The sequence below is a fragment of the Megalops cyprinoides genome, chromosome 4 (assembly GCF_013368585.1).
Source record: "Megalops cyprinoides isolate fMegCyp1 chromosome 4, fMegCyp1.pri, whole genome shotgun sequence".
Classification (NCBI taxonomy): domain Eukaryota; kingdom Metazoa; phylum Chordata; class Actinopteri; order Elopiformes; family Megalopidae; genus Megalops; species Megalops cyprinoides.
The window spans coordinates 2210001-2235988 of record NC_050586.1 but is presented as its reverse complement, the minus strand read 5'-3'; the positions used below and the strand labels follow the sequence as shown (position 1 = coordinate 2235988).

At 46.5% G+C, this 25988-nt stretch overlaps 2 protein-coding genes across 3 annotated transcripts in view; both read left to right on the top strand.

Moving 5' to 3' along the window:
* Window positions 1-13546, top strand: part of ak5l (adenylate kinase 5, like) — a 38858-nt gene extending 25312 nt beyond the window's left edge. The window contains exons 8-15 of the mRNA XM_036526123.1: window positions 2620-2718; window positions 3588-3613; window positions 7041-7080; window positions 8917-8952; window positions 9843-10006; window positions 10587-10703; window positions 11135-11326; window positions 11967-13546. Of these exons, the coding sequence (XP_036382016.1) occupies window positions 2620-2718; window positions 3588-3613; window positions 7041-7080; window positions 8917-8952; window positions 9843-10006; window positions 10587-10703; window positions 11135-11326; window positions 11967-12035 (743 nt within the window). The 3' untranslated portion in view covers window positions 12036-13546. The remainder of the gene's footprint in view (window positions 1-2619; window positions 2719-3587; window positions 3614-7040; window positions 7081-8916; window positions 8953-9842; window positions 10007-10586; window positions 10704-11134; window positions 11327-11966) is intronic.
* A 6493-nt stretch (window positions 13547-20039) lies between these two features.
* LOC118776672 (endoglin-like) overlaps window positions 20040-25988 on the top strand; it is a 35785-nt gene continuing 29836 nt past the window's right edge. For both annotated transcript variants that reach the window (XM_036527161.1, XM_036527160.1), the window contains exons 1-2: window positions 20040-20143; window positions 22864-23078. In XM_036527161.1, coding sequence (XP_036383054.1) covers window positions 23027-23078 — 52 coding nt within the window. In that variant the 5' untranslated portion in view covers window positions 20040-20143; window positions 22864-23026. The remainder of the gene's footprint in view (window positions 20144-22863; window positions 23079-25988) is intronic.

Sequence of the window (25988 nt, the reverse complement as noted above, 5' to 3'; positions counted from 1 at the left end):
TCATGCGCAGCCCCCATAAATTCTGCTCCCAAAGCCTCCAAGAGAATCCACATGCAATTTAAACATCTAATATCGTCCACTGCCTAACAGTCCTGTGTGATCTTAAAATAATACAAGAACTAATGAACAAAAATGGTAGATATCAGCCTTGTCCTTGACAATGAACCAGAATCAGTGCAGGGCTACAGTATGTTACCAGGTGGCATGGAAAAACAAAGAACAAACAGCTTGGGGAGCATGTATCAGACTCTGTAAGTGCTCCAAGTGTCTGATTTCACCGTCCTCAATGGGAGGCTCCTCATCAGGCTGAGAGGCGTTACAGGGGATGCCAGAGAAAGCCTGGTGCTGAAACTGCCTTTCTCTCACAGGATTTAACTCACGCCACAGCAGTGTGACAGCATACCTAAGAATTCCATATGATTACAGAAGATAGAATCAGTGAACATCACCAGAATACATCGCAAATGTCTTTGTCACTCAGTAAGACATTCATTAAAACAATATTAGTCACATTCCATTTCCTTTTCATTAAACGTACTGATGATTCATTAGCAATGATAATAGATTGTCAATTGCATCAACAGAGTTTGGTTGTTTGAATTGTTACAAAAAAGGTCTAAGCTAAAAACTAGTATCTTAGTCCTTAGAGGGACATAGTGCTTAGGGTATGGATCCTGTACATGGATCTGATTATTTGAAAGGCAAATAATGTCTATGCAGTGGCAAAGCATGACATGGAAGGAAACCTCGGCTCTCCTTCATCCTTAGAATAACAGGGTCCTTATAAAGTCTGCACGTTCATGAGAGGAAGACATTAGATGAAGCTCCTATCAGAGGGAGAGAGTTATGGGATGTGTACCCTTAATATCATGTGCATTACACACCTCATCTGTGTATCAGCATCACTTACATTGTATAATGCAGTATCACATGTTTAAGACTTGAACCCCGAGTTTCTGAAGTCTGAAGAAATTGATCTACCCTTTCCATGCTGTGAGAAGAAATATTCCTGGCCACCAGAGGGCAACATTGAGTTTGTGCTGCCAGTGACAGAGAAATATGAGAGAGAGATAACCTACCTTCACCTTTTGCACAAATAATGGGCCAGAACCCATTTTTGACTGTTTCTCATGAATAACGAGCTTTCCAATTTTAGGAAGGATCTCTCCTCCGCTGCGTGCCCCTTTTTATCTAATTGTGTTTAACGTTGTAGGATTAAAGTTCATTTGTGCAGGTCACATTAAATGATTTTTAATTTTAATACAGATAGGATATGAGTCTGAAAACATTTAAAACCTTTGTGCTCCATCTATACTAAATTGATTTTATGTGAAGTTCGTGTGAAATAGAGCCTTCACCCGCCTCCAAAAAAAAAAAATTGCATGCATGTTAGAGGATCCTCAGTTGTCTTTAATTTCAGTTTGCCATATCAACAAATAACACATCAGCTTAATCAGTTAAACTTCAGCCTGGTTAATTGCACTTTTCTGTGTAAATGTAATTGTCTGTGCCAGGTACCCAGCTAATGGCTTATAAGCTACACCTACTGAACTGAAGGCTCAGTAAACACAGGTGTGTGGGTGGAGGCTCAGTAAACACAGGTGTGTGGGTGGAGAACAGAGTCGTACCTTTTTGTGTTGGCTTGCTGTGGCTGTGTTCAGGGCTGCCTCTGATTGTTGTGTTTTTTAATAATTTATTAGATTTTTTTTCCAAACGTTTTCACTCTCTTTATGTTTTATATGGAGTGCATCAGCCAACACTGTCACAGCACCCAAGGATTACACAACTGTACTACATACAAGCGAAAATGAATTGCCTGTTAATGGGTGATGCTTATCTAAACTGGCAGGCTTGTTAAGCCTGCAAAACCAGCAAGAACAGCTTAGGGTTGTTTCTGTAATAGATGCTGTTTCTCGGCTTCCTATCATGTTTTATCACGTATGATATTTCTCATGAATAGAAATGAAGCACTTTGAAATACCTGAGAGCCACCCAGAGTCTGGATGCAAGCTGACATTTACAACATGGCAAGTTTGCATGCATTCTCGGCTCTTCTTGGCCATCATTTGGCACCCTGCTTTAAGGCAGTGCTGCTTTTTCAGACCAACACTGTGTTAGTTCACTCCAGTGTGAAGCCATTAGTTCCTCTAATTCTGTGTTCTGTTTCTCCTGTGACATACGGAATGTATCATGCCATACCAGGCTTGTAGGTTACACCAAATAAGAGTGTCTGTCAAATAATAATGACAATAGCAATAATAATAATCAGGTAACTTTGTGTTGGCAAAGCAAACATAAACTCATTTTTATTATTATTACTGGTGCAGTGTGTAGGGGATGGAGATGCTTTTACTATGATTCTGTTACTATGGTGAGGGATGGAGGTGCTGTTTCTGTTACTATGGTGAGGGATGCAGGTGGTGTTTCTGTTTCTGTTACTATGGTGAGGGATGCAGGTGGTGTTTCTGTTACTATGGTGAGGGATGCAGGTGGTGTTACTGTGGAAGGGAGAGCAGGTACTGCAGCTAATGCTCAGGCTCAGCAGGTGTCAGGGCTGCCTGCTGGCCGGTCCCTCCGCAGACAGCAGAGTGCTGACAGCCTCGTGCGCTTGTGTTGTAGGGTACTCTGACCCTGAGCAGCTGTCTGAGGATGTTGAAGAGCCGGAATCTGCGGGTTCCAGGGGAGAGGTAAGGCACGCACCTGGGGACGACCAAATCCGTGCTGTGACCGTGATCGTGCTCTGAGCACTGTTCCCCCTAAACTCTGACTATGCTTGAGCTTGTTCAACCACTGCTTCACTCTGTTCTCATGTTTCAATGTGGTCTGACTGCTGTCCCTCTGTGAGCTGACCTCAGTCTCACCACATTCTGAACAATGTCTCATTGTGTTCTGACCGCTGTGTTTCACCATGCTCTGACCACGGTTTGACCGTGTTCTGACCGCTGTGTGCCACTGCTGCTCTGTCCTCTCATGCTTCCAGTGTGAGGCAGCTTTTTATGAAACAGAAATCCAGCTGTTGCAGGATTTCTTACATTCCTCTGCCTGTCTGCACAGAGGCTGCATGCTTTGTCACGCATGTGGGCATAGCAGGGAAACTCCCAGCTAACACAGATAAGCTTCCAGCACTCAGCAGTTCTTAACCCACGCTAAGATGCCGTATGCTCCTCCAGACAGAGCTCAATGCTCCTTTTTCCTGTTGATCCACAACCCTAGAGGGGGGAAGAGCAAATGGTTCAGTCCAATTTAAAGGGGCCACAGCATTTACCTTACTGAAAACCCTCAGGCTTGTGTGCCTTTGGGCACCCCTCTAATCTTGGTTCATCCCAGACTGCCTGAAGAGTGTGCATAGGAAGCTAAACAGCACGGCATACGTGCAGGAAGAGAGCTCCTCTCCCAGCAACAAACACGGACTGTCACAGCCCCCCTTCCCCCCCCCCTCCCTCTGCTGCTCCACTCCTCCCACAATGCATTGCTGCCCCAGCTGTCCGCTCCATATAAAGGCGGCTGGAGGAAGAGGGAGGGGTGGTGAACGGCAGGGATCGGTGCGCTGATACTCGAGACCCAGAGACCCAGGACACCCTGAGGAGACGGGACCCTAACGTCACTGTGCGAGGTCAGTGCTGAGGAAATGGAGAGAGAGAGAGTGAGAGAGCGAGAGAGAGAGAGAGAGAGAAAGAGAGAGAGAGGGAGAGAGAGACGCATAAAGACAGCGTTCTCCACTCAGTGTCAGAGGAATCAGCTGAAGGGAGATGGATCGTGGGATTGTGGGAGGCCATCCCTCCGACAGCTACCGCGAGCTCGTTAAGTGCCTTTCCGTGGTGGAATAACTGACGCTGGCTGGGGAGGACAGAGGGGCCAGGCTGGGAGCACCAGCTGCTCTCTCTGCTGAGGGGGGGGAAGGAGAAGTGCTGTGACAGAAACCGTGACACCCTCTTCCCCTTGCTCATCTAACCACTGCTTCCCTTAATAATGTGCCTAAATGCCCCAGCCGAGGGCAGATCTCCCAGGGTGAGGGTGTAGTTTCACTGCCCCTGAGGCTACTCAGTCTGGTGTGAGCATACAGGACATCCTGTTTCAGCAGTGCTACTGTGACTGTCATCTCAGCAGAGGGGAACTGTGCTAGCACAGGGTAGCATGAGAGGCAGAGGCTTCCTGCATTTAGTCATGCATGCATATGTACTAATACAGATACCCCTCCCGTAACTGATTCTAGTCCGTGTGTGGATGTGTTAATCTTGCCGGAGTGGTGATTCAGAGGACACGCTGTTGTGTTGCTGCTGTGTTTTATTAATGTGAATGGTGGAAGCTGTCAGGTATTCCTTGCCGTGCATGTCTTTCTCTCTCTCTCTGTCACTCCGATCTTCTCTGTCACTCTACCTCTGATGCTTCCATGACTTTGTTCTGCGGCTGCAAGACACACATTTCTGTGCGTGGATATGACCTCCTCCCTCACTGGATTGATTCCATGCTGCTGGCACACACTATACACACTGTCAGCAGTGATACACACACACACACACACACACATACTCACACACACACACACACACACACACACATACACACACACACACACACACACACATACACACATACACACACACACACACACACACACACTTCCTAGCTGTGGAGACTTTGGGCCCCGGGGGTGCCTGATAACTTTGCTGTGGCGTATTAAACACAGTCAGTGTGGCGTTTCTGCAAGCACACTGCAGGTGCGATCAGAAGCACAGCTCCAGTGGCCCACAGCACAGCTGGACTCTCAGTCATTCCCAGCATACACTCTACAGGAACAGACGCAGTGCAAGCCGGCCTCCACCTGAGATCTGAACCCAGGTGTGTTAGTAGCTACCTGCAGTCCTGAGGCTAAGAGGCTCAGCACCTGAAACACTGACAGGCAGTGAAGCTTCACCGTGGAGTTACTGTATGTGATAAAACACATTTTATCATGCTTACAATGGTGTTATCCTGGTAACTTCAATGATTTAATGTGAAGCAACAGAAGTATACACACACACACACACACACACACACACACACACACATATATATAAAATTTAGCATCACCTAACCCAAAAAGGTTTTGTCCAATTACACTGATCTGTATGTCCTCTGGCCCCACCGGTGACAGGTGATGAGCAACAACACTCAACAGTCAGAGAAGGCACCAGTGATGCATTTCATATTTTCCCAGTTGCATCAGCCTGCTGAACTCTTGCGTCACAGACAGAAGTGGTTATTTTGTCTGGTGTAGAGGCAGAAGCTGGTGACTGTTTCAGGCTCTGGACCTTAGGCGGGCTTTCAGGAGACCCGGTCAGGACTCGGGACTCTGGGAGACAGAAGAGCAGCTGCTGAAGAGCGAGTGAAGATTCACCGAGAGGGGGACTTTAAAACAGACTTGACCAAACGGAGTTAAAATAGCACTGTGCTCATGAATAAGGAGAAATGGATAACCCTATGAAACGAACTGTGTAAAATATCAGGAAGTTCACATTTCGATCCACCATATTCACAGCTGAAATTGGCCTTTAGATTTTATGAAGGCAATGGTTTACATTTAAGTTTTCGCTGGTATGATATCCGTGGCGTGTTTTACATCGGAGCACCATTCTCTTCCCTCTGTGGTCTGTTCTCTAAAGTAATGACTAAAAAAAAGCAAATGTGGAAAAAGCCGTCAGGTTGTCACGTGACAGGATGCAAAACTGTTTCAGCTGCAGCATTTGCATTGGCAGAGACCGCATGGCATGCGGTGCGCAAGGGGACACTGCAGTGTGGGCCTCACAAATATCAACATCACGTTTACCTTTCAGGAACAAATTTCACTGAAATGCAAATAAGTCCATCCCTGTTCACACTGTTACTAATATAATATTATAAACTATGCATGCATTTGCCTCAGTAGTCAGCAGTCTGAATAGATTCAGATTGCAATACACATATTATTTGCATATAATTACTGACGATCATAAAGGCATTAGGTATTTCAAAACTAAATGCAGGGGAGGCGATATTTTGCAGAGGAAATCAGAAAAAACAAAAAACCCAAGAGGAATTTATTTTACCCAAGTCTCCAAAAATGAGGCAGACATGGAAAATAAGCTTCACTCCCTCTGGTTACCCCGGACCTGCAGCGACTGCTGTCAGCAAAACGTGACGCTCGGAGAGCAGCACGGAGACTTTGCACACTGATGGATTGGCAGCGCTGCTGAACTGGGGTTGTGTTTGCACATGTCATGGTGACACACCCAAACCTGCCTCTCTCAGTGGAGCTGGCGCTGAGAGTAATGCTCTGAAACATTTGTACTCAAGCAATCACTCTTTAACGTGTTTTTTCAGAGCATTATCCTTCAACGTACTTCATGTACCTGAACAAAATAAATACAGATACCTGTGGATCAATTAGTGTGAAGATTTTAGATTGACATGAATGTATATGAAATGAAATTCATATGCATTCGTACATGTGTGTGCAAATATCTGTGGATGGGTGTCCACAATGGAGATGCATTTCATTCAGGATCACTGAATGCAGAAAGCTTCGTTCGTTCACTTGCATTTAAACATAAATCTGCTTGCACTCAATCCCATCGCATGCTGGAGACAGATTCAGAATTCTTTCTTTTGGAGGAGGAGCCGACCTGACCACTTCAGAATAACTACAGCCACATCACCAGGGACCGTTTCTGTAAACCCTGCTTCCAAACACAAACATGGCACTTCCTAAGATAGCACTCATTAATCTGCTTATCTGAGGATGCACAACAGCAGGCCTGGAAACATCTTTTTGGGAGGTAGTCTCAGAGTGCAATAACTGCAGAATGATGTGGTTCATAAACAATATCCATGGCTCAAATTCTTAAAGGAAAAACTTGTTGTAAAAGATGAACAACAGTGTAGAACTTCAGAATCTTCCAGTCAGAACTCAGATCTGTCACAGCTTGTGAATTTGTAACTTAAAGTTGGCTGTGTTTAATGGCCGCGTGCATTTTGTGAAGCACCATTGACAGAGATGTTATAACAACTTCCTGTGCTTTCAGGTTGGAGGATTTCTCTTCGCCCACCAGATCACCATGGCAGGTAAGCACCAGCAAAACTCTCCTCTTCACTCCCAGGTGAATCTGAACCCTGCACTGTGCAGTCCTGTAGGTGGCAGCACTGAGGTTAGCTGGGTCATCACACAATTTGTAATCATGCAGTTTAAAATTGATAAACATAAAAAATATGCAAACTGTAAACAAAAAATAGCAGTTCACACGTCTGTCTCTGAGGGAGAAGCACAGAAATGTTCTGTCACAGTTTCCCTCCTGAAGTTCAGACTGCGGGGATAACCCGCCTCGTGGCAGAGACCAGGAAAGGGGTCATTCAGGTTTAAAGGTCTGTCCTCAGTAAGCCTGCCTGTTACCCCACACCTGCCACTCTTAATTACTCTGAGACTCAGACCAGCATTAAGCTTCAGTCCGGCAGTGTTCCTGACACACCCCCATGTCTGTTACAGAGAAGACTGTAATACATCCAGCTCATGGTGATTAATGTGAATTAATGTAAGCATTAACTGTATGAACATAAGAATATTAGCCCCTGTGTATGTGTAGTCAATGAAACATGTTATTCTCACTGTGTGTGTGTGAACATTTTTTTCACCATTTTCTGCCTGTATTTATTTATGAAAGCTTTTTATGTGTTGTCAAAATCATTTGAGCTGCCAATCAGACTCCTGCTGGGAGGAAAATGAACTGCAGCAGCCAGTGGGAAAGGCTCAAGGTCAAAGCCCTGTCTGTATCTAGACCTGGAAGTGTGAGAATAGCACACTCCTGTGGACACGAGCACAATGCCTGCTTTTGTGCAGGTGTTCAAAATAACAGGGCTGGAGAGATATGTTTAAAAACAACCCAAAAAGGCACTGCTGTTCTGAATCTCACCGGTGTGCAAACAAGATCTGGATAATCACACATCACGCCACCTCCGTTTTTCTGGAGACTTGTCGGTGCGTGTCTGAAAAAGGAGCAGCTTGTGAAATCCTCCAAGCCCTTTACCAGCTCCGTGCTTTACACAGGGAAACCAGCCATGCCGTCCATTGTTATGCTTGATTAAACACACTGCCCAGGGTGCGGATCAGCCGCGAAGAACATTATCAGACTCGGCATCTCCCATTCAGGCAGGACGAGGTGTGGTCAGTGCAGCTTTAGGTCCACACCCACAGGATCAGGTTCCAGCCAATCTCTCCAGCCAACTAACACCATATTTAATGTACATATACTGTAACTATAATTTCATATCCAGAAAAATACTACCCCCCTCCCTCCTTCAGGAGAGAAAGGAAGAGAAATGCAGTGATTTCCACAGTCACTGAGGTCATTGTTTATGTTGGTGATTCACATTCTGCTGCAGAATCATATGCTTTTTAGGGGTGTTTTCCATTCTTTCGAACAGGGCTCTCATTCCTTCCTGAAAACTCTGCTCTGTGCTGAAGTGAGTTCTGCTCGTGGATTCTCCCTGCTCTCTGTGAGGGTGGTTTCAAATAATATCTTCCTTGTGGCAGTGAGAGCAATTTTAGAAAAAAGCAATTACTCATAATTTCAAAATTTCGTATGGGTCCGCACAGGCACACACTCTGTCTCCAGTGTAGCATTAAGGGGTGGACTTACTAGATCTGTGAGAATCATTCCCACGTGTGAACACATTAGACCAGTGAAAATGCACTCACGTCACTCACCCATGCATGGCTCTAAGACCTGGAGTCAAAGGGAGGGCCCAAATCCCTGTGCACCTCAGGGGCAGGGTGAGACACCTCTCCTGAAAAGAACGAGGGCGCCAGTCCTTTGAGAGAATCTGCTAAACTCACTGACGCTCCTCGACTGTGAGCTACTGCCACGACTGCACCTGTGAGCATGTCTTCCCCTTCGTGTCTTTCAGAAAACCTGAAGGGATGCAAGATCATCTTTGTTGTGGGTGAGTCTGAACGTGGAGATTTTTACTGCTCTGCCTTTGCTTTCAGCTGAAGTGTCTCATAGACAGTAACACCCAGAGTTTGCACACTGAACTGACTGTTCCAGCATGCCACCAGGAAAAGGCATTTTATAAAGTGCAGCAGACTGTTAAAATCTTTAAGCTCATTGTACAATAAAAAATCCTTTCTATAAAAGGCTGACAAATCAGTGGCATAACGGTTATTTTTTCATTTTTTTAGCTTTATATAACCAGGTAATTTAACTGAGAAACACTTTGCATTTTCAACAACAGCCTGAAAAAGAGGCTTCTAACAGAGTACATAGAAAGACAAGAAGCACAGACAGGTAAACGGTACAGATCAACAGGTACAAACACCAGCTAACAGAAGAAATGACTAATTTTGCTTTTGCATTGTCCCGACAAATGTTTTTGGACTGTATGGATTATAATATAATTGATTTTTTGCACATTAAATTACATTAACAGTGTGCAGATGTATGTGGAAATTGTTGACAGTGACTCACAGTTTGAACTTAGAAATGGGTGGAGTAGCCACACATTATGTCTGGAAAACCAGTTGTGCTACATATCTACAGAAAGCCAGTACATTATTTAATCCACCCTTCCGGGCTGAAATATGATCAAACCTGTCAGCTGTTCAAACAGAAAATGTAACTGGCACTCTCCAGAATGACGGAGTCCCTCTAGTGGTGAAACATTGTTACTTCAGTAGCTCCTCAGTCACACAGGCAGTGGCAGAGAGACACCATGAACCCTAAAATGGGTGGAGCTACCATGTACAGTCAATCACTGACTTGTTGCACCAATCAAAAGTGTTTCTCACAACAAAACAGCTCAAATGATGCTCATGAACCCCTCCATCTTCCCAGGGGGCCCTGGCTCAGGAAAAGGCACGCAGTGTGAGAAGATTGTGGCAAAGTATGGCTACACTCACCTGTCGACAGGTGACCTGCTGCGTGCTGAGGTCAGCTCCGGCTCCGAGAGGGGCAAGCAGCTGTCTGCCATCATGGGGAGAGGAGAGCTCGTCCCATTGGTGAGAAACACACACACACACACACACACGCACGCACACACGCACACACACACACACACACACACACACACACACGCACGCACACACACGCTCTCATGTACACACACACACACACAAACATACACACACACACACACACACACACATGCGCATGCACGCACACGCTCACATGTACACACACACACACACAGACACGCACACACACGCTCGCATGTACACACACACACATGCACACGCGCACACACACGCTCGCATGTACACACACACACAAACATACAAACACACACAAACATACACACACACATGCGCGCACGCATGCACACGCTTGCATGTACACACACACACACACACACAAACATACACATAAACACACACACAAGCGCACGCACACACACACACACACACACGCACACGCTCGCATGTACACACACACACACACACACACATACATACACACATGCATGCATGCATACACATACACTTATCATAAGTTATACACCAGTCGGTTTACCCTTGTCAGTTGTAAAGGGAAGGTAGGACTACCCGCTGACCTTTGACCCCTGTGTGCGCATGCATGCAGGACACGGTTTTGGACATGCTGAAGGACGCCATGATCGCCAAGGCTGGTGTCTCCAAAGGTTTCCTGATAGACGGATACCCCCGTGAGGTCAAGCAGGGAGAGGAGTTTGAGAAGAAGGTAACCAGAGAAGGCTGTCTCACACGCTCTCAGTGTATTACACTATCCTAACCTCTGAAAGGAAAGGAGGAGGAATGAAGGGTTTTTACTGTTGGGTTATTCTCTTTCCGGGTTAATAAAAGGGTACTCTTCAGAGGAGCCAAATGTTAAAAAGCAGGTTATCACATGTGCGCATTGATGCGATGAAAAATTATTTACCATGTTTTTTGTGATGGGATGGAATGGGATGATTAAAGTGTTTGGAGCTGTGCCCCATTCTTCCCCAGGGTTTGTGTTTAGGTGATGTGTGGTGTTTCAGTGGGTACTGTGAGTGAATGAGTGAGATTTAATTTCATCGGAGGGTGATCTTAGTGAGAAGGATTTCAGGAAGTCTCTGAGTGCTGATTGGTGGAGAGGTCTGCGCTGACTGATTTCTCGCTGCTGATTGGCAGATCGGGCCACCTGCCCTGCTGCTGTACATCGACGCCAAGGCGGAGACCATGCTGAAGAGGCTGGTGAAGCGAGGAGAGACCAGCGGCCGAACGGACGACAACGAGGAGACCATCAGAAAGCGGCTGGACCTCTACTACAAGGCCACGGAGCCCGTCATAGCCTTCTACGAGGGCCGCGGAATCGTCCGGAAGGTGGGCCGTGTTTCCTCTCGAGCCAAACGAGCTGAATGCAGAATATAAAAGGGGCCCTGGGTGGTATGCATGCAGACTGTGACCTCTCTCAATCGAGCCAAACGAGCTGAATGCAGAATATAAAAGGGGCCCTGGGTGGTATGCATACAGACTGTGATTGTAAAGCAAAAGGACAGAGACAACGAACAACAAAATAACAGACTGAAGTCCTGTCTGGGGCACTGCTCTGCTGTTGCACCCATACAATTAGGACATTATTATTATTATTGTTATTATTATTATCCTATTACAGGGTAATAAAGAATGTTGAAGATAATAGTTATTGCACTATGATGCAGTTGTAATTTGTATAACGGAAAAAGCTTCCAGGCGTTAACCTCACTTTGACATATTTGATGTTTTTGTTTGGCAAAAGGATGTTGAACTGCTGATGTGAGGTGAGCTTGGCATGTGATTGCCAGTTCCAAAGCTGGAGTGGAACAGACGGATTAAAATAGTGAAAAATAGTGAAAATAGTGAAAATAGGGAAATCTTATCCTAAGAAAAGGTTGTTTCCTGTCTGAAGGGACAGGTATGCAGGTATGCTCGCTGTGGCTGTGGGGCTGTCCTTGCGCTGACCGTGTGCTGCTCTCGCCTGCAGATCAATGCTGAAGCCTCTGTGGACGATGTGTTCGAAGACGTCGTCAGCGCCATCGAGTCCCTCAAGTGAAGCCAGCACCTCCGGAGAAATGACTCATTCTTTATCGTCTTTTTAAAAGTTCATTTGCGGAAGAATTTAATGCCATTTTCCATACTTACAGCATCAAAAGCGCTGACTGCTGAGTCACTGTGGCTGAACGTACGACACTTCCCCGAGATACAGCTTGCCTTAACACACACTGCTCTCCCAAAAGCCCCCTTCAGTGTTACTGAGCCCTGCGCTCACATTCCCCCAGGAAATCACTTCTGTGGTTTCACCTCCGCTGTCAGACCCACAGAACAAGCCTGCCACAGTGGCTAAATCAGGGATGTCATTTAGGTGTCTTTGCTCTTCTCTCACCGCCAGTGTCACAGACACATACCTCTGTTCCTGTCCACTTCCTCTTCCTGCTCGCTGGACTGTTGCTCTCTCTTGTCCCCTTCTTGTTGTGTGTTGCTTCATCTCATTTGAACGTTCTTTTCATATTTTTCCCCTCTGCGCATGCGATCCTCTTCATTCATTAGAATATCATCCTGAGAACTCTGACCCAAATGGCCTCCACTCTGGGACTGTTGCCACGGCGCCCGGCTCATGAGGAATACTAAGCAGAGTCCCAGGGTCACCTAGGGGTCCACTTGGGTCAGGTTGGGCCAAGTCAGGGCTTGCCTTGCACAAACACCTACATGCCTGTAGGTCTTGTTGATTGCACCTTTCAGAAACTAAACTCTGCACTATTTGCACTTCATAGTTTACATAAAAATGGAAAATAATATTTTGGAAAGATAACACACATACATATACACCCCACATTTTGGTCTCAGCATGGTTTACATCTTTTCATAAATAACATACGCAGCCATACCAGCCATTCCTCTCTACTCCAACACCAAACCAGTCTATCTGGACAGTGAAAGACCCAGGTTCACATACGCTTCACTGAGGAAAAACACCTGCACGTTTAGCAGCTGCCTGTGGGATTTTATTAGTTTGAGCTGTTTTTTGGCGGGCGTTAGGCCTCACATAGTGACATACACTACCTGAAGCTACATTAGCCTCACTGAAATCACCCAGCAGGAAGCCATAGTTTCTTTATGGAAGTGAAGGGGTAAACTAAATATGTCTGTAATCTTCATAGTCAGAGCCTCTCCTCTCTGAATACCGAGGAATCACGTCAACCTGCACAACAACATGGCATGGGTAATCGAATGTTAACCCTTTGATTTTGAACACGCCCTCATAAAAGTTGGATATGAATGTTATGTTTTTTTTTGTCCTGAGCTCAGTTTGACTTTGCCCTCTCTCTGCTGGTGAATGTGCTTGTTTTAAAGTTCTGACTTGCCTTCAAACGTGGAGCATAGAAGTTTCCCCTGGCATCTCTCTGTTTGTGCACAACAGCGCCACCTGCCTCCCAGACCTGTCACCCAGCAGAGGCCCAGAAAGGAGACACATGTGCTTGTCCAAATGTGCTTCTGTGAGGAGGAATTATTTGTGTTAATCACAGATTCACAGTGAAAACCATTCCTTTCTATTACACAGCCATTGTGGGGTTTTTGTATCGTTTAGATTGATTTTTACATCGTACTTTTCAATAAATGTCTTAAAAGAAGAACATGTATAATATTATTATATAATATAAATACAAGTACATATTGAAAAGAATAAATAACTTAAAAATTAAAAGCTTTGTTGTTTGACTTGAATAATTACTGTGCTTCAGTAATCTTCCACTTTTATTTTTTATTTTATTTTAAGCTTTGGTGTTTTGGCACAGACCACGTCAATCACTGTCAGGTTTTTCTATAATTATGAGATGTGCATGTTCGATCAGATCAGCTACCATGAATTCATGTGCATGTTTTAGGGTTTATTTATTTAGGGTACAGATAAGGACAGACCAGATGAACAGGCCATCACGTGTGCGTGTGCCGTTTCCTGGTTTTATTTCCACACATCGTTTAGCAGAGACAGTGTGACCGCTGCCCTCTAGTGGGGATACCCTGGCTTTGCAACAACCAACTGAACTCCTCAGCCACTTGAGCTTTCTTTTAAGAGCCTCATACAAGCAAGGTCTGGGTCAATTTCTGTTTCAGTTCGGACAATTTGTGGAATTTTGAGTGAATGAACTAAATTTCCTGAACTGGCTGAATTGAAGTGGAATTGACCCAGACTCTGCAGATACATGCAGAGATTAACGTTTCCTTTGCATGATCAATGTGTGCTATCCTCTGCTGTGATCATTACATTACATTCCATTACATTATTGGCATTTAGCAGACACTCTTATCCAGAGCGACTTACATCAGTTACATTTTTTTTTACAATGTTATCCATTTATACAGCTGGATATTTACTGAGGCAATTGTGAGTTAAGTACCTTGCCCAAGGGTACAGCAGCTGTGCCCCCATGGGAAATCGAACTGACAGCTTTTTGGTTGTGAGTAACTATGCTACACTGCCGCCCCCACAGAGCATGTGCACCAGAGCACTCAGTCGTGAAGCAAAATCTGGGTTCAGTCAGTAGATCTGAGGATGTATGCAGAGTGAAATATAGAGTGCAACAGACAGGGAATCATGACGCAGAAGGCAACATGATCATCTTAGTGACAAGTGTGTGAGTGTGTTCTGTAATATCCAGCATGAGGCAGTTTACTAAAGCTCGCCTCTGTTACCACTGCTACCACTACGACTGCCAGATCACTACCGCAGCAGGACAGCTGTTACAAAAAATATGCAGTATATTTATTCATCAATATTTATTTGTCAGGAAGACAAGTCAATTACAAGACGGTTCATTAAATGCAACATCATATAAGTGACTGCGTTTCTAATTGATGATATTTTGGATCATATTATAAATATTGCTATAAATGTTCTGTTATTATGTCCATAATATATTTGGAACAATTGATTTATCTACGCACATATTTCAGAAATGACAGATGCACCTAGAACTTTCACAACTTCCCATTACCACTGTCAGTTGTGTCCAAATTTAAGGTTAGCACTTGAAGTTGGGGGTGGAAAAAACCTACCTGTTGGTAAATCATGTCTGTTATTCGGAACTTCCTTTTCCTGGAGTGAAAGCGGGACCAGCAGCGGTTTTCCTGGACTCTGTACCTTGCGAGCACTTCCCCGCAGGAACCGGGGTGGTCTCGCGGGTCCCCCGCCTGTGCCGGCGGTGATTAGGCCACGCCGCGCCGGAGGAAGGATGTGGCACATGGAAGGACAGACGAAAGGGCGCGAGCGAGGACTCGGAGGAGCAGCGAAATGTGCGCACGCCACCTTTACACGCGCGAAACAACAGGCACAGGAGGAGAGCGGAGGGAGAGTGCAGCGGAGGGGGAGTGCAGTCATTCACAGACACAGGAGGAGAGCGGAGGGGGAGTGCAGTCATTCACAGACACAGGAGGAGAGCAGAGGGGGAGTGCAGCGGAGGGGGAGTACAGTCATTCACAGACACAGGAGGAGAGCAGAGGGGGAGTGCAGTCATTCACAGGCACAGGAGGAGAGCAGAGGGGGAGTGCAGTCATTCACAGACACAGGAGGAGAGCGGAGGGGGAGTGCAGTCATTCACAGACACAGGAGGAGAGCAGAGGGGGAGTGCAGCGGAGGGGGAGTGCAGTCATTCACAGACACAGGAGGAGAGCGGAGGGGGAGTGCAGTCATTCACAGGCACAGGAGGAGAGCAGAGGGGGAGTGCAGTCATTCACAGACACAGGAGGAGAGCGGAGGGGGAGTGCAGTCATTCACAGGCACAGGAGGAGAGCGGAGGGGGAGTGCAGTCATTCACAGGCACAGGAGGAGAGCGGAGGGGGAGTGCAGCGGAGGGGGAGTGCAGTCATTCACAGGCACAGGAGGAGAGCGGAGGGGGAGTGCAGTCATTCACAGGCACAGGAGGAGAGCGGAGGGGGAGTGCAGTCATTCACAGACACAGGAGGAGAGCGGAGGGGGAGTGCAGTCATTCACAGACACAGGAGGAGAGCGGAGGGAGAGTGCAGTCATTCACAGGCACAGGAGGAGAGCGGAGGGAGAGTGCAGTCATTCACAGGCACAGGAGGAGAGCAGAGGGGGAGTGCAGTCATTCACAGGCACAGGAGGAGAGCGGAGGGGGAGTGCAGTCATTCACAGACACAGGAGGAGAGCGGAGGGGGAGTGCAGTCATTCACAGGCACAGGAGGAGAGCGGAGGGAGAGTGCAGTCATTCACAGGCACAGGAGGAGAGCGGAGGGGGAGTGCAGTCATTCACAGACACAGGAGGAGAGCGGAGGGGGAGTGCAGTCATTCACAGACACAGGAGGAGAGCGGAGGGGGAGTGCAGTCATTCACAGACACAGGAGGAGAGCGGAGGGGGAGTGCAGTCATTCACAGGCACAGGAGGAGAGCAGAGGGGGAGTGCAGTCATTCACAGGCACAGGAGGAGAGCGGAGGGGGGGGGGGAGTGCAGTCATTCACAGACACAGGAGGAGAGCGGAGGGGGAGTGCAGTCATTCACAGACACAGGAGGAGAGCAGAGGGGGAGTGCAGTCATTCACAGACACAGGAGGAGAGCAGAGGGGGAGTGCAGTCATTCACAGGCACAGGAGGAGAGCGGAGGGGGGGGGGGAGTGCAGTCATTCACAGGCACAGGAGGAGAGCGGAGGGGGAGTGCAGTCATTCACAGGCACAGGAGGAGAGCGGAGGGGGAGTGCAGTCATTCACAGGCACAGGAGGAGAGCGGAGGGGGAGTGCAGCGGAGGGGGAGTACAGTCATTCACAGGCACAGGAGGAGAGCAGAGGGGGAGTGCAGTCATTCACAGGCACAGGAGGAGAGCAGAGGGGGAGTGCAGTCATTCACAGGCACAGGAGGAGAGCAGGGGGGGGGGAGTGCAGTCATTCACAGACACAGGAGGAGAGCGGAGGGGGAGTGCAGTCATTCACAGGCACAGGAGGAGAGCGGAGGGGGAGTGCAGCGGAGGGGGAGTGCAGTCATTCACAGGCACAGGAGGAGAGCGGAGGGGGAGTGCAGTCATTCACAGGCACAGGAGGAGAGCGGAGGGGGAGTGCAGTCATTCACAGGCACAGGAGGAGAGCGGAGGGGGAGTGCAGTCATTCACAGGCACAGGAGGAGAGCGGAGGGGGAGTGCAGTCATTCACAGGCACAGGAGGAGAGCAGGGGGGGGGGGAGTGCAGTCATTCACAGGCACAGGAGGAGAGCAGAGGGGGAGTGCAGTCATTCACAGGCACAGGAGGAGAGCGGAGGGGGAGTACAGTCATTCACAGGCACAGGAGGAGAGCGGAGGGGGAGTGCAGTCATTCACAGACACAGGAGGAGAGCGGAGGGGGAGTGCAGTCATTCACAGACACAGGAGGAGAGCGGAGGGGGAGTGCAGTCATTCACAGACACAGGAGGAGAGCGGAGGGGGAGTGCAGTCATTCACAGGCACAGGAGGAGAGCGGAGGGGGAGTGCAGTCATTCACAGACACAGGAGGAGAGCGGAGGGGGAGTACAGTCATTCACAGGCACAGGCCTGGGCAGCAAGGTCCAGCGCTTCGCTCTAACGGTGAAGAGAAGAAGGCTGCTGCTAAGTGGCAGTTTCACCAACACCGCACAGCAAAACAGTCAACAGATTGGCCCCCGAGAGCCCCTCCTGCAGACAGAAGTCTGCTTCTGACTGAGCCACGCCTCAGCTTGCATTCTGCTGCTTACGGTGCTTTAGTGTTGGAACACAATACCATGAACAGTTACATTCACACACACTCACTTCAACACACACACACACACACACACTCACTTCAACACACACGCACACACACACACATTCACACACACACACATTCACTTCAACACACACACACACACACATTCACACACACACACACTCACTTCAACACACACACACACACACACATTCACACACACACATTCACTTCAACACACCCGCACACACACACACACACACATTCACTTCAACACACACGCACACACACACACACGCACACACACACACACACACACACAGACACCCATTCACTTAAACACTCACACACAAACACACACACCAATGTCCACTCACGCAAAAACACATACTTTCACTGCCACTCAAGCACATATATACAAACACACACACACACACACACACACATTCAAGCCTGCTCACTCACTAAAAAGACACACAGACAAATGCACACTTGCAGACACCCTTGGAGAGCCATAAGGAAGCCAGGGAGCTTGTGCATATGGAGCTCTCTCTCTCTCTCTCTCTCTGTCTCTCTCTCTCTCTCGCTCCGTACGTCAGTGGCCTGTTACCGAGGGAAGCAGGCAGCCCTCCCCTGAAGCCCTCTGTGGCCCTGACAGAGGACAGCGCTGACCTTGGATTGTTTCCTGTTATTGAAACGCACTATGCCGTTCCACACAGCCTGAGTTTGTCAAGGGAACCCCTGCAGTTAGTGCAGGAGGAGCCTCCCTGAGCAGCCTACCTGACACATGCCTCGTACGGGAGGCTAGAGGAGAAGAGACTGAGACTCCACTCCGAGTCAGCTCCCACAGAGCAAAAGGGTGAGGCACATGTGTGTGAAGTATATAACTGGAGAGGCTAAATGCTTTGCCTACACGGCACCGACTAAATTCTGACATGAAACTGCCTTTTACTCTGATTTTTTCTCTCCAGTTGATGCTGTAGTGTGTATGAAAAGCTGTCAGGAAAGAAAGAACATGGCTGATAAAGGTCAATTTGAAGTATATCCTTCATATCCTTCAAAAACATAATCCTTCATTTCCAGACAGATGGCATGCCATCAGTTCTTTAGTTTGGCTTTAAAAAGACTTTTTAAAATCAATTGAAAGTGGGGTGAACACATCAACCTCAGACTGGTTTTATATCATTGGTGACATATAACATTTTGTATTGCTATTGAAAATTGTATTTTTTACATCACATTTTGCAACTACAAGAATTCTAAACATGAAATAAATAAAATTGGACCCCATTTGACAATATTTTCTTGGCATATTACAGTTAAAATATCCAGTATTACATTTTCTATTGTAATTATATGGTTTGTCTTATGACACATTAGGTATTATCCCTTCAACTGGATAAGTTAGTCGGTCCTCTGCATACACCACCTACGCTGTGTAATGATGAGGTTTTATGGTATTTAACCCCCAGAGGGCGTTGTATACTTGAAAACGTACCAGGATTAGTTTTTACAGGAAAATACGAGGTTTTTATTATTGAAGGGTGGTTATGTGAAAATTGATTATGTAAAATTAACATTAAATTAAAATGGAGCTAAATGATTCCGTGGTGTTACAAAAGGCCACCCCTGCCTTGTTGCGTTCAACTTTTCTGCGCTGTCACACAAGGATCTCAGTATTCTGCTGTCTAATTTTAAGGGAAAATAAGCTTTAGCAGCACACATTCTGCATTTTAACGTTTAAAACGGAGGCCAAGATGAGAAGAGCTGATGGGTCTACATATGGGAAATATAATGTACATCACCGTGCTAACCTGAATTATTCATAAACACGATCGTTATAAATGTAATTAATAAATTACTTCACCACACACTGCACCATTAGATCAGGCTGTTGTATTTTTCATCATTACTTTGGCACTAAACGCATCTGCCTCTGACTAAAGCATACGAACGTAAGTGCAGTTATGTCGGCCCTTTCATATCAATGTTGGTGATGTTGGGAGCCTTGTTTAATGGAGGTGTGTTTGACTCTGAGCTCTATGCTGTTTGGCAGTTCCCTGCTGGCCGCAATGGTTGAGCATGAGAATCGGCGTTGTGGACAAACTAAACTGTGGGTGGGGTGCGTCGACATAGCGCCTTCTAAAAAATAAAAAATTATTTGTTCAAATATCCGAGTCGCTAAACATGCCCAAAATAACCGGCGGGTCCGCGCTTGGCCTTGAGTGGGCTTTGAGTGCTGCACGCGCCTCCCGGTTCGGCACTACGCGCGCTTCCTGTTGGCACGCACCACGGTCTGCTAGCTCGAGACAAACCGCCTGGCTCGCGCCGGTTGGGAGTGGTACAAAAGCTGTCCGCGAGACGGGCGCTTTAGCGCGGAAAGTTAGAGGAGAGTCCGCGCGCGGCCAGCTGTTCTTAGAGCGTGCGGATTTAAAACTGCGTGGGAAGTTCGAGTCATACACGTGAGTTTTATTGACTTTGTGCTTGCGTTTAGACTAATTACTGAAGTCTTTAATGATCCTGTCATATTAGCCAACCTTCCGTTGGTAACATACAATTTATGGAAGCTTTTAGTGAAAGGAAATGTAAAAATCATATGATTGTACGATTGCTCACGGCATCCGCATGGCAAAATGTGCGAACATGTAGCGACAGACGGGGTTTTGCCGGTACTCTTAAAGAGTAGGTATTAAGGTTTTTAACATTAATTTCGTTAATTGTTCATTGAAGTTCACGACGCAGTGGTGGAACAGCCATCATTACGATCAGCTGGGGAGCGTACCTAGTTCACCGTGATCCATTATCATATTCGTTATAGTTGGTCAATAATTATTAAAGCGTACCGGTCATACATTCGTTATTACACTATTACGTCTAATTTTATTTAAGAATGTACCTTACCTACTTATGGCGTGTGTTCTAGGTATGTGCTGTAGAATTTTAACTTAGTTTAATTTTTGTGGAAATATTACACACTGATAATTTACTTGGTAATTACGGAATCATTTCATTTACACACGTAAATTAACTGGTTCGTTGACAGAGCTCAGGGCGTCTAGCTAAGTTAACCAGAGGTAAATGTAGCGTTAATTTAAGTTTTCTTTCAGTTTCTGTGCACGTTGCATTTAGTCAGTATGAGCTGCGCTGTTCCCGGGTTATATTCCATCTTAATTAGGGAAATGGAGCCTAATTCTGGGTCAGGAAAACCAGTCATAACTCTCGTACAGCACTTTAAGGAAAAGTATGAAAATTCTCCATAAAGCTTGTCCTAACTATTGTCCGAGAATCGTTAGCCGGAGCTTTAAGCGGCCAATACGTTTGCTATAAAGTGGGATATAGTAACGTTATATTGTATACATGCAGCACAGCAAGCGACTCCACATTGGCCAAACAGTTACACATTATTAAAACTATTTTATTAAAATTAAACTTTCGCATATAAGTCTCACCAGGATTTTTCTGTATTATACAGTCAGATTTATAATGGATAAATCGGGGTAATTTGGATAGCGAATGAAAAGGAAAATGCGTTTTGGGACTTGTGTCCGCACCATATGTTTTAAAAATTAGTATTTTTTCCTCAGTTGTCCAAATGTTAATCAAGTCACCCTTTGTGTGTGCTAGAACAATTTCCTAGAAGCGTAGGTGTAGCTACTTTAAAAACAACTATGACTATTTCGAGATACTTCCCCCTTTTTACTTGCCCTAATAGATTTACTTTTTTTTTTTTTTTTTTTTAAAAAGAGTTAGCTGTAGGAGTTAACCCGCGTACTTTTGCGTCCGTGTACCGTCCCTGTAGCATCAGAAATGTTAACAGAGTCACAGAGACAGTTACAGAGAAAGGAGAGTCAGATCTTCTTGAATAAATGCTTCCTTTCCATGGTAAATGTTAAAGAATCCCGTTCGAGTTTCACTGATCGATGATTGCACTGTGGTAACTAAGAACTTATTTGTAATTGCCGATATATAAATCGGGAAAGAAGTATGGATCCGATAACCAGCAAAACTGCATTTTGTTTCACCCGATTGCTATTTAGTAGAAATTCGTGATCCCTTGCCACTCTACATTACACATCCCAAAGTATCCTTTTTAAAATCTGATTTGAAGTGTTTGTTACGTGTTAAAGGATGAATAAATTCTGGTGAAATGGTATGTGATTGAGATGACCATAAACTAAATTCCTCATCGGTGAAGTGTTCCATATGTTCAAAGTTGGACTTGACTATATCAGGGAATTTTTCTGCCAGTGGGATCAGCTCTGTCCCAGGTTTATCAAATCTACATTTATTATGATAAATATATAAATATATATATATTTAGCATTAGAAAAATGTCCTGACAAATCGTCCTGGTATAAGGAAAGTAGGAATGGCTTGGATGTCGTCAGGCATCTGCGGCATATCCAAATCTCAAGCACGCTTTGAATAGGTACTTGTGAATGATCCAGTTTTGTCAAATAACATGTACTTATATGTACCAGACATACTAAATATTCAGAGGATACACATATCCCACAATGTATGCAAATGACTGTGTAAATACTTCATTGAATCGTTGATATCATTGAAATCCAAGGAAAATGGTCAGTCAGCATAACTCCAGTATTTGAGGATCCTCACGTGTCAGCCATCTAGATTTAAAAGCCTCAAATGTTTAAAACACAGAGGAGGGAAATGCAGCTAATATCATATAATAAAACCAAGAAAAATCTGCATAAATGTAAGATACAAATAAGTCAGAGCTGTATCTCATCTCTGTCTTGTTCTGTAATGATATGCAGAAATCAGCCAACGCACGGCACCCAGCACATGACTTTCAGTTTAGAAAGCACTTTTCAATTGAATGTAAAGGAGAAAAACACTGTGTTCACCCTGTAAAGAGAACCACAACCGTGCACTGTAGAGCTTAATAAAAGTACATGTTCACAGACATGAAGCAAAAATGTTTCAGTACTGAATCCTTTGAAACCTTCGTGGTTCTCTTTGTATGGTGAGTGCAGTATTTTTTTCTCCTTGATGTGATCTTGGTTTCTTTAATACTCACACCCTATTCATGCTGAAAAAGACCGTCGATGGGACTGAGTGCATTTTTATTAGCAGTTCCTGCTTTTCAGCGGGGAGCTGCACCTCGTGTGTCAGTCAGACTGTGTGACTGATGCCGCCTCCTTCTGCCCCCCAAAAGCACGCAAAGACGCGCCAAGGCTGGATTTGCGTGGCCACGCCTGTGAAACGGAACCACGACCTAGGCCAGCGTCACCGTGCCATCCCGAAGCGACCGTGCCCTTGCCTGAGCTCCTGGACACTGGGTAGGGGGGTCCCACCTCGCAGACGTCTTACACCCCGAGATGGACAGCACTGCTATGCTGCTTCTGCTGCTGGTCGCCAGGGCGACTGCAGGTGAGTGATCTGCGGCTCATTTCCCCAGGACTCCCGGCGGTCTCTGAGTACATGCACGCTCATACTTTACGCATGTCTCCTTTTACCCTAAAATCACTCCAGAACAAACATTTACTAACAGCTCTTTAGAACTTGTACAGTTCTTTCCTGTGTCAGTCACAGTGGTTTCTTAGGAAAAGCAGAGAATGATTTCTGAGCTGTAATGGCTGCTGCCAACCTCAAAAACTTTGGTTTACTATTCACCACTTTAGAATTTTTGGTTGAGAATTATTTTTGTTGAATATGATAGTTGTTATATTAATATTGATTAATGTGTCTTCTGCGAGTTGCAGTATTTGTGAAGTGTAGTGTGCAGTGAGCCAGGCTTTGCACTGCGTGAAGTGTAGTGTGCAGTGAGCCAGGCATCGCCCTGTGTGAAGTGTAGTGTGTAGTGAGCCAGGCTTTGTGCTGTGTGAAGTGTAGTGTGTAGTGAGCCAGGCTTTGTGCTGTGTGAAGTGTAGTGTGCAGTGAGCCAGGCATCGCCCTGTGTGAAGTGTAGTGTGTAGTGAGCCAGGCTTTGTGCTGTGTGAAGTGTAGTGTTTAGTGAGCCAGGCTTTGTGCTGTGTGAAGTGTAGTGTGCAGTGAGCCAGGCTTTGCACTGTGTGAAGTGTAGTGTGCAGTGAGCCAGGCTTTGCACTGCGTGTAGTGCAGTGTGTCGTGAGCCAGGCATCGCCTTGTGTGAAGTGTAGTGTGCAGTGAGCCAGGCTTTGTGCTGTGTGAAGTGTAGTGTGCAGTGAGCCAGGCTTTGTGCTGTGTGAAGTGTAGTGTGCAGTGAGCCAGGCTTTGCACTGTGTGAAGTGTAGTGTGCAGTGAGCCAGGCTTTGCACTGCGTGTAGTGCAGTGTGTCGTGAGCCAGGCATCGCCTTGTGTGAAGTGTAGTGTGCAGTGAGCCAGGCTTTGTGCTGTGTGAAGTGTAGTGTGCAGTGAGCCAGGCTTTGCGCTGTGTGAAGTGTAGAGAGCCAGATGTCTGGCTTTGCTAGGAGCAAGGATAACATTCCCTCCACACAGATGGGTCTTTTTCACAGACTGCAGTACGAGGCACAGTCTTCATCACACTCCGTCCGCTCCTGCAGTCCTCCCTGCTGTATGCTGTGGCAGGCTGAGGGCAGGAGCTTTCTCACTGCACTGAAGTTTGGAGGCTCCAGAGAGAGAAATGAATTCCAGAGCTCCAGCGTGGGGGGTGAAGAGAGAGGTTTGGTACAGAGTCTTGCGGGGTAGAGAGAGGAGGTCTGGTACAGAGTCTCGGCAGTAGAGAGAAATTAGGTTTGGTTATTGAAAGAGGAGCTTTGGCTCAGTGTTTGTGTGGGGGGGGGATTTTGGCACCGAGTCTGTGAGAGAGAGGCTCACTCTGGCTGTGTTTTGCACAGATGGAGGGCAGATACACCCCTGTAGCATTTCTCACACACATTTGACTTGTTGACCGTATGGAGTCAGTCATTGCTCTGGCTTTTCCTCCCTGAATTATGGGGTGGTGTCACAGACCAGTGTTTATCCGAGTTACAATAACAAAACAATAACCAAATCTAATTTTTCATCACATTTTCTGAGATTTGTGCCATCAGGGTTTGGAACCCAGTTCGTGCACACGTCCTGCCAACTGATACAGGGCAGAGACTGATGCCTCTGCACTCCGGACTGTTTTAAGACTCCGGAAAGGATGAGAGAAGGGGGCTGGGGTCAGATGGAGGCTGTCGTGTGGTGACCACGTCCCTTCTGACAGAGGTGACGGAGCCGCTGCCCGGGTCTGGCTGTCAGCACTCAGCCCCGCTGCCCTCCGCAGTGCCAACAGCCAGCGCCAAACCACACACCCCCACCGGTGCCAAGCTGCATGGGAGGAAAAGGACAAAGCAGATCAGCGAGTTATTAAAGAGGAGAGGAAGTTGGAGGAGGCGAGGGCATGGATTCACAAGGCTTGGAAAGTTAGAGGATGTTTGGGGCTTTTAGGAAGGTTTTGGTACAGGGTGTTTTATGAGGTTTTGGGTGGGGGGGCTGGATGAGGTTTGGGGGCAGTGGGTTATATTAGTTTGGTGACGAGTAGAAAAAGTCATCTGTTTTCACGAATCAGAATGTACAGACACTTATACATCTCGTATACCAAACGAGGAGGAGGGAGACGCAGGGGGCAGAGAAAGAGAGAGATTCTGAGAGAGACAGAGTGAGTGAGAAACTGATGCTGAAAGAGACAGAGAGGGAGAGAGGGAGAGAGGGAGGGAGAGAGTGAGAGAGAGAGAGAGAGAGAGAGAGGGAGAGAGGGATACAGATGGAAGGAACAAGGGAGGCATTCTGAGAGACACAGGGGGACAGAGAGGATGACAGAGGAAAGGAATAACGCTGACAGCAGGAGAGAGAGAAGAAGAGAGAGTGGAGCAGGTAGCACACGGAGTGAGGACTTCGTAGGACTGAAAAAGGAAAAACAGCCCAGAAAAAAAGACTTTGTTAACAAGGGGTTGGCAGCCTAAATAAGCCACTTCCCCGCACGCTGTCGGCTGCCGGGAGTGGGTGCCAGGGAGTCCCAGCGACGCGACCGCGAGTCGCCCCGGGAGACCGATGTCTATCTGCAGTCTGCAATTAACTATCCGCTGTCCGACTCGCTGCCTTTTGTTTTGTTTTTTGTTTTTTTTTTCTTTTTCTTAATGGCTAAGCCGTAGCCCTTCCCCTCTGTCAGTCATTGTAGCGGACAAACACCATCAGTGATGGTTCAAACTTTTTTATGTGTTACTGTTAGATTGTATCACTACCATTACTGTTACCTCACTGCAGGTGAGGGCCGCTGTAGTGCATCAGATGTTTGAATGCATAAAATAAGTGACCCAGCCTGTAAGTTATGAATTTGCTTTGTATTTACTGTGTTGCTTAGATTATTTAGCCATT